The sequence below is a fragment of the Bos taurus genome, chromosome 6, assembly GCF_002263795.3.
Source record: "Bos taurus isolate L1 Dominette 01449 registration number 42190680 breed Hereford chromosome 6, ARS-UCD2.0, whole genome shotgun sequence".
Classification (NCBI taxonomy): domain Eukaryota; kingdom Metazoa; phylum Chordata; class Mammalia; order Artiodactyla; family Bovidae; genus Bos; species Bos taurus.
In genome coordinates, this window is record NC_037333.1 from 66,052,974 (window position 1) to 66,068,639 (window position 15,666).

Consider the following 15,666-nt stretch of genomic DNA (forward strand, 5'->3'; position numbering starts at 1 on the left):
GAATTTATATATATATATATATATATATATATATATATATAAAATATTTTAATGAAGGACCTTTATTCTAATGAGGAACTTAGTGGTAACAATAATGTATGGTATCAGTGGATAGTGTGGACCTGTGTTGATACTTTAAGTGGCCCTAACAAATCTTTTCCTAGCAATTTCCTTCTCCTGAAGTCCTTATTTAGAATCCAAGCTGATTGATAACTCCTCACTGCCTTTCTTCCATTGTCCTCTCTGATTGGGAGGAATAAAGTGGAGAAGTGGTGGGTTGATTGCCTTAGGCAGCCTTGGCTAATGCAGGAAGAACATTCTATCTGATGAGATGCAGTAACAAGGACTTATCCACTTAGATGTCATATCCACAAATCCCAAGATGTTCACACACATATGGATATTACACATTCTAAATATCTCCTTTACAGCTGTGTGAGAAACAATTATTACTCTGGCCAAAATCACTTAATCACTCTCTTCTATACCGGAAGAGTAAAATACTATCCTTGACATTTTTAGTGAATATCTAAAGGGGGTTCACTGAAGATGAATTAAAAAAACGGCCCTTATTTGCATCATTTGAAATTGCCTGAATTTGCTGGTTATAAATAATTTTATATTTAATTGTAAAAAGCAATCATCTCAAATATTGGGCTCCCTAAGCAATCAGTGAACACTTTATCTAGGTATAAAATGCTTCCATGTATAAAATAGTTTATACTTTCTTGTTTCCATCATTTTCCACTCAAAGCTCAATAAATTCCCACTAACATCAATTTAGGAAATCAATCCCCAACCTTCATATCACATATCCCTCAGGCTTGAACCATGCATGTATGCTGCATGCATATCTGCATGCTAAGTCACTTCAGTCATGTTCAACTCTTTGCGACCCTTGGACTGTAGCCTACCAGGCTCCTCTGTCCATGGGATTCTCAGGTAAGAATACTGGAGTGGGTTTCCATGCCCTCCTCCGGGGGATCTTCCCAACCCTGGGATTAACCCATATCTCTTACATCTCCTGCATTGGCAGATGGGTTCTTTACCCCTGGTGCCACCTGGGAAGCCCACTGAACCATGCATATTTGTAATTAATTCCTGGTCACCTGGAAATAAAATAGCTTCTGTGGATTATCTATCTGCCAAGACTTCCACTAAAGCCAGGTACACAAGAGCTAACTAGGACCCTTGAAATACGTGTGTGAGATGCAGATTCGAAAAGTCTTAGTCTAAACCAAAATGAGCTCAAACTCATAAATTTTAGCAAGTTTCCCAATGGATTTGGATACACAGTAATGTCTGAGAACTACTACTCTAGAGATTCTAGCCACTCAGGTATCCTTAGCCACTGAACTCAGAACTCAGAGAGTTTCTCATTAATTACCCAGCCCCTCCTTAGGACTATCTAAGGTTCTGTTCTGAAAAAGCAAGGAGGATATACAGTAATTACCAATAGCAACAAAAAAGCAGCTGTTCTCCTGGAGCTTACATTTCAACTGAGATTACTGACAAATGTGTAAATAAATGCATGATATAATGGCAGATAATTATGGTGAAGAAAATGATGCAAAGCTAGCCAGGTAGCAATCTAAGCAACAGCATGCCAGGAGGGAGGAACAGCAGGTGACAATTGCCTGAGGATGTAGGAGCATAAATGGCAGCCAACCAAAAGCCAACGTGGCTGGAACAGAGAGCTAAGAAGCAGAGTAGCAGGAAATGAGGACAGAGGTACCTCTAGTAGCCAAGTCACATGGTGATTTGTGGATTTGGATGAGAAAATTGGCTTTTATTCCATGACTTGGGAAATTGCTGGTGCTGCTAAGTCGCTTCAGTCGTGTCCGACTCTGTGCGACCCCATAGACGGCAGCCCATCAGGCTCCACCGTCCCTGGGATTCTCCAGGCAAGAACACTGGAAGTTGCTAGAAGATTCAAATAGAAGACAAGTTTTGTTTTACATTTGAAAGGATCACTCCAGCTGCTTTGTAGAGAAAAGACCACAGGGTTTTGGTCCTAGAAAAAGGGAAGATAAATTATGTGGCCAGAGGTGATGTGGAGAAGTGATCAGAATCAGGATGCATTTAAAAGCAGACCCATTACAACCTGTTCATACACTGGATGGGAGAAACAAGGGAAAGAAAGGAATTGAGAATAAAATTTATCAACTGAGTAATGTTCTGGAAAATTTGCCAATTGTTTCATTTGATCCTGATCTTTTCCTTTCTCCATTTCCCGAATTACATAATGTTTAGATTTATGTAGGTTCATACCTAACCTTCTATTGCTTCTTGAAATCATATTTCCACTTCTGCCACTATATCATTAGAAGAAGCAAAGAAATGCAGATCATCTCCAGCAAAGCTCCCATCCCCCAGCTCCCCTCAAAGAAAAAATGTTACAGGAATTTGAGACCAAAGAACTGGGGCTTGGCAGCTCTGTTAAGAGCTAATGGCTGACAACGATATCATAAATGCGGTTCATTATATGTGCAGGGTCAGCAATGGAGGGTGTGGCTGTGTGGCTCTCCATGCTCTGCAGGCGAAGGCAGCCGAGCACGCTGGACAGTTTCATTCAATCGACTGTAGGCTTCCAGTGGGCAGCCCACTCTGTGGCCAGCATCACTTCTCTTGGCCTCCTCCCCTGTACTTCAGAACCTCTCAGTAAATGGAAACCTAATTGAATTGGTTAACAGTAAGGAAATCACTTTCTGTTTGCAAAGTAGATTGAACCTGGAGATATTTCTTAAAGGAGCTTTTAAAATTGCCAGTGAAAACAAGATTATACTTTATTCCAACTACACTGTAATGAGCTCAGTTATTGAAAATATCCTGAACAGTTCAATTCAGTGAGTGGCAACGTTTTTAACAGACCAAGGGACTCTTTTGGAATTTGGGGGGCAGAAAGAAGCAGAGGGTGAATGAGATGAAAGGGGTGGGATAAAGGTTAAACCCAAACTAGAAAATGAATGTGTACATTCACTTGGGGTTTCTGCTGAGAGAAGAAACACAGCCAGCATGTCAGTGTTTCCTGGGCTATAGTGCCTCCTGACTTTTGTCATCCTTTTCGTATCAGTCAGGGTTTTCCAGAGAATTGGAACCAATAGAAACAGAACCAACATACTTGCAAAAAGAGATTTACTTTAAGGAACTGGCTCATGAAATTGTGGAGATTGGAAAGTCCGAAAACAGGACAGTGTGCTGAAAACTCAAGCGGGATTTCTGTTTCAGGTTTGAGACAGAATTTCTACTCTGGGAAACTTCCATTTTCACTCTTGAAACTTTTAAGGGATAGGATAAGCCCACCCAGATCATCAAGCTGAATCTCCTTATTTAACAGTAGTTGGTTGAAAATGTCAATCACATTTACAAAATACATTCACAGCAACATCTAGACAAGTGCTTGACCAAATAACTGGGCACAACCTAGATAGCATATTAAAAAGCAGAGATAGTACTTTGCCAACAAAGGTCCATCTAGTCAAGGCTATGGTTTTTCCAGTGGTCATGTATGGATGTGAAAGTTGGACTGTGAAGAAAGCTGAGCGCCAAAGAATTGATGCTTTTGAACTGCGGTGTTGGAGAATACTCTTGAGAGTCCCTTGGACTGCAAGGAGATCCAACCAGTCCATCCTAAAGGAGATCAGTCCTGGGTGTTCATTGGAAGGACTGATGCTAAAGCTGAAACTCCAATACTTTGGCCACCTCATGTGAAGAGTTGACTCATTGGAAAAGACTGATGCTGGGAGGGATTGGGGGCAGGAGGAGAAGGGGATTACAGAGAATGAGATGGCTGGATGGCATCACTGACTCGATGGACATGAGTTTGAGTAAACTCCGGGAGTTGGTGATAGACAGGGAGGCCTCGTGTGCTGTGATTCATGGTGTCACAAAGAGTCAGACATGACTGAGCGACTGAACTGAACTGAACTGATAGACTGATCAAGTTGACACATAAAATTAACCATCATTCCCCCTTATCCCCTTTACTATCATCCATTCATTCAGTAGATATTTACTGACCATGCATATAAGTGCCAAGCCCTTTTCTCAAGTCTAGAGAAACAGTGAATAAGACAAAGTCCCTGCCCTCCTGGAGTGATATTCTAGTGGGACACTGGGTGGGGGGAACCAAGAAAAGAGAGAATCAAGAGTTCTGCTCTAGCCTGAGATGCCTTTGAAAGTGAGAGTGGAAGTCGCTCAGTCATATCCGACTCTTTGCGACCCCATGGACTATAGAATTCTTCAAGCCAGGATACTGGAGTGGGTAGACTTTCTGTCTCCAGGGGATCTTCCCAACCCAGGGATCAAATCCAGGTCTCCTGCATTGCAGGTGGATTCTTTACCAGGTGAGCTACCAGAGAAGCCCAAGAATACTGGAGTGGGTAGCCTATCCCTTCTCCAGTGGGTCTTCCTGACTCAGGAATTGAACCAGGGTCTCCTGCATTGCAGGTGGATTCTTTACCAGCTGAGTTATCAGGGAGACCCTTTAAACATACATAAGCTGCTCTATGAGGAGGCCTTGCAACCCATTCCAGGATTCTTGCCTGGAGAATCCCATGGACAGAGGAGCCTGGGCTACAGCCCATGGTGTTGGACACGACTGAGCAACTACCATTTTCACTTCACAGGAGATGGGGGCCAGTCACAGGGTTTGTAAAGGAGAATACAAGATTAAGGAGAGTTATTAGTAACAATTTTTAAATTCTAAAATGTGGGATGTGATGCTCTATTGCTTGTGGAGGAACTGATTCCTCCATCAGTGTCTGGAATAGTGCCCAACACAAAGTAAGCACTCAATAAACATTTATTAGATAAAGAGCACAGTAATGTTGATTTAACTATATAGTAATGAAATCTGCTTTCAATGGGTAGCTACAGAAATGGACTCAATATTTTATATGTCAAACCACTTAAAGCTATGATTTCTAGCCGATAACAGAATACTTAAGGGATATGTACAAACTAATAAGCCTCGTGCAATTTAAGTGTTAATACCTTTGAGTTTGCACCAAGGTTAACAAAATATCTTAATAAAATTGTACCTTGTTTGCAGTGACTTGTGCTTAATGAGCTTTGGAGAAGGCAATGGCACCCCACTCCAGTACTCTTGCCTGGAAAATCCCATGGATGGAGGAGCCTGGTAGGCTGCAGTCCACGGGGTCACTAGGAGTTGGACACGACTGCGACTTCACTATCACTTTTCACTTTTCACTTTCATGCATTGGAGAAGAAAATGACAACCCACTCCAGTGTTCTTGCCTGGAGAATCCCAGAGATGGGGGAGCCCAGTGGGCTGCCATCTCTAGGGTCACACAGAGTCACACAGAGTCTCTAGGACACAACTGAAGCGACTTAGCAGCAGCAGCAGCAACAGCAGCAGTGCTTAATGAGCAGCATCTGTATGCTTCACTGGCTGATTCTAAATTCTAGAAACTTGTTTACTTTAAAGGGATTTCATAATAATGTAACTTAATGATGCATACAATACAAATCAAGTGATTCCATTTTACAAAAAAAATTTTTTTTTAGAATGCTGTGTCTTCTGCCTGGAATATTCTCCATAATCAAAGTCTGTCAAAAATTAGAAACAAGCCATGAGATAACCTAGTGAAAACCTCTCATTTATGGATGAGGAAACTGAGTTAATAACAAAACCAAGATGAGAACAGTTTTCAGCTTCTAGTCCTTTGTTCTGTCCTCTCCCCACCTTCTAGATTCAATACAAGCCCCCGGTCCTCATGAAGCCTTCCGTGAACCCCAACATTTCTCACTTGTATGAACCCCTAATCATGGTCTATTCTATACCATTGAGCATTTGCTTAAAAACTTTTGTCACTCTCAATATTATGTCTTATTCTTGTATCTCTAAGGAGATTATTATCTCAAGGACAAAATGCATGTTTGATGATTCTCTTGACTGTTTCACAATCAAATCACATGCATTACCTTATTTTCTAATGTAGTTGTCTCTTCTTTAATGAATCCAAGATTTTTCTGTTTGTCACTTCAACTCTGCTATCCTCTTTAGTATCAGAAACTTCCACATGCATGACTTTTTCAACCATACATTTGCACTATATTATATATATGTGTGTGTGTGTGTGTGTATACACACATCCTTGACACCTAGCACTATAGCTGGCACATAGTAAGCAATCAATAAAGGTTGGGAGAAAGGGGGAGAGAGAGCATTCTTGAGGTTACTATCACAGCTACACAGAGGAAGTAAAATTTAAATTGAGCCTTGAAGAAAGCAGAGTTGGACACGATTTTGTGACTGAACAACAACAACAATCTGTGAAGAGGAGAAAAAAATGTTTGAGATAAAGAGTATTCTATGTTTTAACACTAGATTGGTTGCTTATTTTTTGTTAAATCTTAGGCAATTTACTTAACCTGAGTCTCAGTTTCTCCATCTGCTGAACTAGGAAAATGTTATATATTTCATAGTATTTTGAAAAATACTGAGATAAGTTACACAGTAGGATTTAACAAATAATAGTTACTAACAACAATATCAAAACATAATAATAATTCCTTGAATAAAGAAACCAATAGATGTTCTGGGTGAGGCATAGTGGGGAGCCTCATTATACTACAGCAAAATGCTTCACAGAGAGAAGTGATGACAGATGAGAATGAGAGTGAAACAGAGACCAGATTCAATCACCATTTCTCTCTCCAGCCAACTAAAAGCTTAAACCTATCAACTGCATTACTAAATTCACTGCAGGATGTGATGATGGTCAAGGACTGTGAAGTGGTTCATTCTCAGCAAAAACCACATGAACTTTGAATCAGACAAAACATGGGTTGTAATCTAAGGTCTGGCACCTACCAGGGTGTAAACTTGAGACTGTTGTTGTTGTAAGACTAAATGAGTAATATACGTGAAGCATCTACTATAATGCTAAGCACATCAGTTCAGTTCAGATTAGTCACTCAGTCGTGTCCAACTCTTTGCGACCCCATGAATCGCAGCACGCCAGGCTTCCCTGTCCCTCACTAACTCCCGGAGTTCACTCAGACTCATGTCCATCAAGTCAATGATGCCATCCAGCCATCTCATCCTCTGTCGTCCCCTTCTCCTCCTGCCCCCAATCCCTCCCAGCTTCAGAATCTTTTCCAATGGGTCAACTCTTCGCAAGACGTAGCCAAAGTACTGGAGTTTCAGCTTTAGCATCATTCCTTCCAAAGAAATCCCAGGGCTGATCTCCTTCAGAATGGACTGGTTGGATCTCCTTGCAGTCCAAGGGACTCTCAAGAGTCTTCTCCAACACCACAGTTCAAAAGCATCAATTCTTCAGCACTCAGCCTTCTTCACAGTTCAACTCTCACATCCATACATGACCACAGGAAAAACCATAGCCTTGACTAGACGGACCTTTGTTGGCAAAGGAATGTCTCTGCTTTTGAATATGCTATCTAGGTTGGACACAACTTTCCTTCCAAGGAGTAAGCGTCTTTTAATTTTATGGCTGCAGTCACCATCTGCAGTGATTTTGGAGCCCCAAAAAATAAAGTCTGACACTGTTTCCACTGTTTCCCCATCTATTTCCCATGAAGTGATGGGACCAGATGCCATGATCTTCGTTTTCTGAATGTTGAGCTTTAAGCCAACTTTTTCACTCTCCACTTTCACCTTCATCAAGAGGCTTTTTAGTTCCTCTTCACTTTCCGCCGTAAGGGTGGTATCATCTGCATATCTTAGGTTATTGATATTTCTCCCGGCACATGGTGGACACAATAAATCTTAGTTATCTTGTCTGTGATAAACCACGATCACATCTCACCTTCTGTACTTTTCTTTCTCCTGTTTGTCTCTGCCTCTTCCCAAGGTTTTCTCTATCTCTTTCTTCATCACCAGGTTCGCTGCTTGCCTACTAAAACCTTTCAACAGTGTTTCCTGAGATCAATGTCATTGATAGAGCATTTATAGAGCACTGATTGTAAGTCAGGCACTGTGCTAATAACTCTAAATTTAGAGTTTTTATTTATTTACTTATTTAATTTATTTACCTGCTATATTGTCCTTGGAGGTACTTTAGACTCATCTGCATGAATGAGCCATGTCCCCTTCAGGTAAGTTAGTTTTCAAGTACATCAGCTTAAAGTTAAAGCCACAACATGTTAGGCCAAAGGTACTCACAATTCTTGTAGTTTCAAAAGTGTGTGTCTGGGCATAGCATAGAGAAAAACCAGGAAACCTGGATGAGGTATCAGTGGAATGCTAGGAAGCAACAATGAACAACAGTGGAAAGATAAAAGTAAAGTATAGCCAAGCATGTCCTTTTGACCAGTGAATTCATTCTACTTCTGGCAATTTAGTCTGAGGAAATAACAATGGGTATGAACAAAGATTTAGCTAAAAGGTGTTCTTTGCAGGCTTACTTTTATTTATTCATGTTTTATTGGCATATAACTGCTTTACAGTGTTGTATTGGTTTCTGCTGCACAACACTGTGAATCAGTTAAATGTATACATATATCCCCTGGCTCCTGAATCTCTCTCCCAACCCCCAACTATCCCAACCCTTAGGTCATCACAGAGCACCGAGTTGAGTTCCCTGTGCTATACAGCAGATTCCCGCTAGCTATCTATTCAGGTTTGTTTATTTAATAGTATGAAAGCAAAGCAAGCCTTAACATCTAAAAATAGATTGATTCAGTTATGGTTTATCCATATAGGCTATGAATACATTATGTCACAGAGGGATATTTATTAACATGAAAAGATGACCAGGTTATACTATTAACTGACAAAAGTAGATTACAAAACAAAATATACTGGCTGAGCTTGTGTCTGTAAGCATAAATGAATTAAAAAAAAAAAAGACTAAAGGTTTAGCAAGATATTAAAAATAATGGACACTGAAGGTGAAATTATGAATTTTTAGCTTTTAATTTATTTCTTGATTGCTTTCTAGTTTTGAATGTTTCCATGTATCACTTTTGTAACAAGGAAAAATGCCATGTATATATACACATATATGGTATTTTTTCACATACATATGGCATTTTTTGTTTTATATGTAGTGTATTTCTATGGATTCAATGAATGGTAGTTTTGAAAAACAAAAATTACATAATTTATATATAGTGTATATATAATATATATTCTATACACACATACTGTTTTGTGAGTCCAGATAAAAGATGGATGGATGGATGGATGGATTAGATTAATCATAGAGGCATGATGGATCATAGACAAACTGTAGATTATATTGACTGATAGATGATGGATTCGATAAATAGCTTCAGCTGTGTCTGACTCTTTAGGACCCCTTAGACTATAGCCCACCAGGCTCCTCTGTACACGGGATTTTCCAGGAAGAATACTGGAATGGGTTGCCATGCCCTCCTCCAGGAGATCTTCCTGACCCAGTGATCAAACTCGTCTCTCTTAAGGCTCTTGCATTAGCAGGGGGGTTCGTTACCACTCGTGCCACCTGGGAAGATTAGATAGATAGATAAATAGATACTACTAGCGCCAGTCAGACGTGACTGAGCGACTTCACTTTTACTTTTCACTTTCGTGCATTGGAGAAGGAAATGGTAACCCACTCCAGTGTTCTTGCCTGGAGAATCCCAGGGACGGCGGAGCCTGCTGGGCTGCCTTCTCTGGGGTCGCACAGAGTCGGACGCGACTGACGCGACTTAGCAGCAGCAGCAGCAGCAGCAGCGCCACCTGGGAAGCTTAGATAGATAGATACCCAGGGGACATGCAGAACCAGATGTCTAGCAAGACAGTGTAATGAGCCCGACGCAGTATCATCAGTTACAGGTTAACTAAAACAAGCGAATGTCGTGGCAGCTGTGCCTGAGGCTTTTTTTCTCGGTCAGGTCGACGCCCACGGCAACATTCTCCTCAGTACCCTGGAGATCAGGAACGAGACGAGCGGCTCTGAAGTGCTCACGGGCGTGGGAGACCCCAAGACCACCATGTACTCCTACGACAGCGCCAGCATCCAGTACCGCAAGCCAATGAGCAGCCGCGAGGGGTACGGGCGCGCGCTGGACCGGCACGGCGCGCACAGCAAGGGGCGCATCCGCAGACGCGCCTCGCAGCTCAAAGTCAAAATCCCCGACTTGACTGACGTGAATTCCATAGACAAGTGGTCCCGAATGTTCTTCCCCATCACCTTTTCTCTTTTTAACGTCGTTTATTGGCTTTACTATGTACACTAAGGTCTGTCCCATGGTTCCTAAACGACTTCTTTCCTCTTCTTTTGGTTTTTAACCCCACAGGTCCCTAGCAGCGATACTGCTGTGCTTTTTGAGGTAAGAGATTCAGCCATCCAATTGGTTTTCGGTCTTGCATATCAATTTTATTACTGCACCATGTTTACTTCAAAAAGAAACGAAAACTATTTTTTTCCAGTCTACTGTGGTCCAGGTTATTGGCTCTTTCAGAGCTTTGTTAATTGCCATGTTTACAAACACACACACACAAAGAGAGAAATTAGATAGGTAGATCTTTAGCAGTTCTAGTCGCCCTGGATTTTATTATTTTTTAAATGCAAGTGAAAAGAGGGCTTAGCTCTCGGTGTGCATGGCCTCCTGGTAAACTGTAACAATCTCATGCTGCCAAAAAACAATACAATTTCCAGGATCTCAGAAGAAAAAAAACAAAGCCATTGATAAGTTACAGATTTCCAGGAAGAAGGGAAAACAAAAAGGAGCCCAGAAGAAGAAGGAAGATTCCTTTCCACTCTCCATCTTCCCCAGGTCCATTGTAGGAGTCCCTGCTCCACAGAGAAAGAGGGAGAGATAGGCAAGCTGGAACCCAGGTTATACAAACTCAGCCTGCCATCTTCACCCCACCTTTAAGCCAGATATTCTGAAAAATGCTTCTTTCTCAGACTTCCAGGGAGATTTTAAAAATTAACATGAGAATCCAACATGGTAGCCATTGGGAACATTTTTCTTCTCTTGTTAAGAATGAGTTTGGGGGGCAGTGATTAATTTTGTAAACTATTTCAAATGAGCAGCCCTGAACTTATTTCCTTAGCCTGGAATCACTTGACCTCATGCCATGAAGCTATGGCGTCACACTGTCCTAGTTCCTCCTTCAGAGATTAAGAGAAAGGGGGCTGGGGCAGGTGAGCTTTGAAGAAGGGAATGGTAAGAATTTTTGCTTGAGAAAAATATTGCCCTTTCCATGAGGAAGGCAAGACTTACATGCTGTGAAAAGGGTGCCTGGGCAGTTACCTGAACTGCCAAATCTTTAATCAAATAGTATATATTTATTTCTTAGCTTTCCAGAGAGCAGTATCTAATGGTGACAAGCTAGTTGCACAGCGCTAGTTTCTCAGCTAGCACAGTATGCCTCTGCTCTCTGAGCTCTGCATTCCAACACATGAAATGAATGCGTCAGGAAATGCACATATACCCACTTTAGTATCATTTCCCTTCAAGGCCAGATTTCTGTTTTAAAGAAAACCTTCAAAACAGCAAAACCACAGATAACAACATCACTGAGCCTTCAGACATTTACAACAGCCCCCAAATGACAGCCCTTCTCTACCATCATTACTGCTTCTGCCTTATCTCTGCTCATGGGTTACTTTGCTCATCATAGAAGGAGTATTCCCTCAAGAGCTCAACACACAATTCTAATCAAATCCAACCAACTACAGTTGAGATTCATCTCATTTATGTCAATAAAGCCTCATTATTTTTTTGCAGTGTGTGTTCAGCCTGAGTATGTATATAAGAATTCTATATATTCATTTCCAAGATTGAATGAAACCTAAAGTTGACAGACTAGTCATAAAGGCAATTTGGGACCTGATCTACGGATGTGGTATGAGTTGAGGTAATAATAGGGAGGTTTGCCTCATTTGATGACCTGGCTTTCTCCCTAAAGCTGATGAGGGCCCCTGTTTACAATAGCATCAGCTGCTAGAGATTATAATCTTAACTGAAAAGAGGAGGCTGAATTTGCACTGATAAATCCAAGGAGAGAGAGTTATAAAGTGTTCTTTTAGAAAGCAAGAGGAAAAGAGAACCCTCAAATAAAAAAACGGTTATGCTATAGATAATATATGTTAGTAAGAAAATAAAAACACTGCTTTAATTGGACAAATAATTTCAGTGGTTTCATGAGAAATGAATCAGGCATGGGGACCAAATTTCGTTTGTTTTCAGTTGTACAGTCATAGTTCCCTGGTCTAGGAAATCTCCATCCTCTAGGGATGAAGCGATCCATTTCAGAACTCTGAGTAGTTAGTTCCTTGACAGGGTGATGTTTTTCCATAGTGCAATGCCCAGAGTAGGATGTAGCCATACCAGTGATTGTAAGGTTAATATTCCCAATGACCACCCAGGAACCACCATGTAGTCATTTATTTAAAACACAGGAAGGAAGACTTTTGGCTGATACCTAACAGGAATGAATCATTTTGATGTAAAAACTCTTTTAAAAAGTGTTTAAGGATGAAATGCTAATTCAGAAATGAAGTATCTGTTGATCCATGTTCCATAGCAGAACAATTTCTCTGTATTTACTTGTGTGGCTCACTCTTCTTGGAAAAGATTGAGTAATTTATAATTTTATTATTATGATCTTGCCTTAAAAGTCTGAAGAATTTGATGCTTGTAGTTTTAGATGTAAAGCATCTCGGAGAGAAAAAGAACATTTTGAATTCTTATCTCTTATCCTTTGTAAAATGTAAAACTAGTAAGCCTGAATTCATTATCAGGCACAAAATGGTGTCACAGTATGCCCCTCTGGATGTAGACAGGCACACAAGTAAGACACAAATCCTGTTAAATATCTCTGATTTTAGAGGAGATGACAGCCAGAAAAATTGAAAAGCTGCCCTATTGCTAATTAATAAACTCTGTCCCCACTTCCTTCATCTGGATACTTCCTAACCAAATCCTCTCCTCCTTGGCCCTCACCCTCTCTCTTTCCAGGCTGAACAGTACACAGAAAAATATTCTTCTCTGCCTGTCTGCCTTGTCTCACCCAAACTGATGGACATAAAACATAAAACTTGCTAGACTTTCTTAAGTACTCTCAAACTGGCCCCCATTCCTGAAAGATTCAGATCATTACCTTTTAGCTGTGTTACTGTTTAAAGTTTGTTTTCTTTTAGCCATGAAAATAGCCATAATCTCCTAAGTTATCCAAGTGGCAGTAGAGGCTAAATATTGCATGAACTCACTCTCTCATGCCACAGTCATGTCCAGGGGACCCCATGTTCACAAACTGTGATATAAACTGTCATAGACTCAAGCTGTGTGGACCCAGCAGAGATCTCATCATTCATTTGACAATGATGACTACACACTCATTTCTACCAGTCAAGTTTCTTGACTTAAAATACCAGGGGTGACACATGCGTTACACTCACCAGCTTTGCGAGGCAAAGACCCAGGTAAAGACGTATTTTGGGCTTGAATTATCCAGGATTGTTGCCTCCATCCTCTCCATTGCCAAATAGAAACAGCAGACTGGTTGGTAATTCTGTTGACGAAATGATATGTGTTTTCATATATGCCATGTTTATTGTGCATTACAATCAATGAAGGATCTTGAAAACGCAAAGAGAAAATGTGGTGCAGAGAATAAAGTTTGGTTTATGGATCCAAGGATAGGCTTTCCTTAAAAAGCACTATGTACAATACACAGAAATGTTGACTAAATTCCATCTTTCTAAAATCAATGACTACTTTATAAATATTCATTTCAGAAAGAGCTCAATCAAAATTTGCCAAGTGAAACAAACAAACAAACTAAAAAAAAAAGATCTATTTATAATGCTAGAAGGAAAAGATCTCCAAGATTTCTTATATGGACCATTTTGAATAGTATTTTACAAAGGGTGATGTGCCACAGGTTGTTTTTTTTTTTCCTTTTCTGAACAAAATGTAATCAAATATTTATCCCAGGAGCTAGGGTAAAGAAATGGGCAAGCATTTGTTCATGTTGGTTCAATCAGCAGTTACTGGGATGAGGAGGACAGAAAAACAAACAACAAGATCAGATGCTTGAAAGCAAACAGTCAACACTGAGGTGAAGTTGTTAATGGAATGTAGAATAATATGTAAACTTCCTTGTAAATTCTGTACATAGTTCATTGAACTGTTCCTTGTGGTGTGGTGGTCCTCTGCTTCTGGGTGGATGTCTGAAAACTCTGAGCATTGTAAATAATGTCAGCTTAAAAGGCACTTGCTTTTTTTTTCATGAAGTGAAATGACTAGTGATTTGGGCCCAAACCAGAATCCTTTTAGCTCTTGCTCTTTCTCTGCCATTGTGTGTATGCAGTTGTATAATTCTGCCTGGTGTCTCTGATCACTGCCTCATGCTCCAACCCCACTGAAAGGGATTGGAGCTGCCAAGAAGGCTGCACCCCTATGGGCCTTGAGAATAGCACACCAGCAGAACCTTAGTGAGCCACTCCTGGAACTATGCCATGAAAAGTAGACGTGTGTTTATCATCCATGGCTACTCATATATTCAGATGCCGAATTACCCAAGCTCTTGAGGGAGTCAGGAATGGAAGATGTGGTCAAAATCCGCAGGGAATCCAAAGCTTCATTTGCACCAATAGCTTTAGCTTCTACCTTCTTTCCTTCCCAGAACTTTTAACAAGAATATAAATGGACGGATGGTTGATCAGGGTAAACAGTGAAATGTACAAATGATGGGAAGGAGAAAAGGAAGAGATAGCCAACAACATTGATAACACCAACTGGCTGACTCAAGCCTGAAAGATCCAGAGGTAACCACATCCCTGTTTTTGAAAGGTAAAAAGGAATACTGGTATAAATGGACTGGGTATTAAGACAAGTCTTTTTCAGCTGTTGTGTCAAAGTTATGTTTGGTATGTGCTAGTCAAATTTAAGAGAGAATCTGGTAATTAAACGTTCTCAGATATATTTCTCCCAAGTCCTGGTGAAATATTCTTGAAAAAGCCTTCAGAATGGTGGGATATTATGCCATAAGATGTGTTTCCATGCAAACTGGCAGTCCCATAAAGGGTGATGGTGTCTTCAGAAATTCCGAGCAAGGAGGGGCATAGCTTGGTTTCTTGGCAATATTTGAGGGCAAACAAGGTTTTTCTTCCAGGTAGGAATTTAGCAAGGCATGGCTTTTATTGCCAGCATTTTGAGTGCAAGGAGCTATTGTGAGACATTTTGGCTCCAAAATGTGCCACCTAGGATCCACCATCAATGGAGTAAGAAAAATGCCCTATTGAAACTAATCAAGTCCATTTCTAGGTCCAGAACACATTATGATTTTGCCTAAATCCTGCTTTTTCCAAATAACTGAAATCAACTGAACTGTCAGAAAACTGCATTATTAGAGGCTGCAATTTCACAAACATTTGAAAAGGAAATCCTTTTCCATAGACAAATTGCAAACTAGAAAATACTAAGTGCCTGTAAGGATAAGCATCATTTTGTGTTTGTTTTTATTCTTCCAAAGCAAGAATTCCCTTATTCAAACTGAAGAAGTCTAACAGTTCTTTGTTTTGTTTCATTTTTCCTACTTCAAAAGTTCTTGGTACATCAAGGGACTGGCAACCATTCCTAGTTGGCCTCTGTACTTTGCACACCCTAGAGCAATTAGCACTCATCACCAAGGCTTCAATAGGAATTAAGTGTGGGGAAAAAGGAAGTACGTTTCTGAATCAGTTGGATTAGAAGCCG

General features: G+C 40.5%; 1 protein-coding gene across 1 annotated transcript in view; it reads left to right on the top strand.

The window, feature by feature from the left end:
- The window catches only part of GABRB1 (gamma-aminobutyric acid type A receptor subunit beta1), a 453,062-nt gene extending 441,337 nt beyond the window's left edge, over window positions 1-11,725 (top strand). The window contains exon 9 of the mRNA NM_174544.3: window positions 9,847-11,725. Coding sequence (NP_776969.1) covers window positions 9,847-10,191 — 345 coding nt within the window. The 3' untranslated portion in view covers window positions 10,192-11,725. The remainder of the gene's footprint in view (window positions 1-9,846) is intronic.
- Window positions 11,726-15,666: the final 3,941 nt, after the last annotated feature.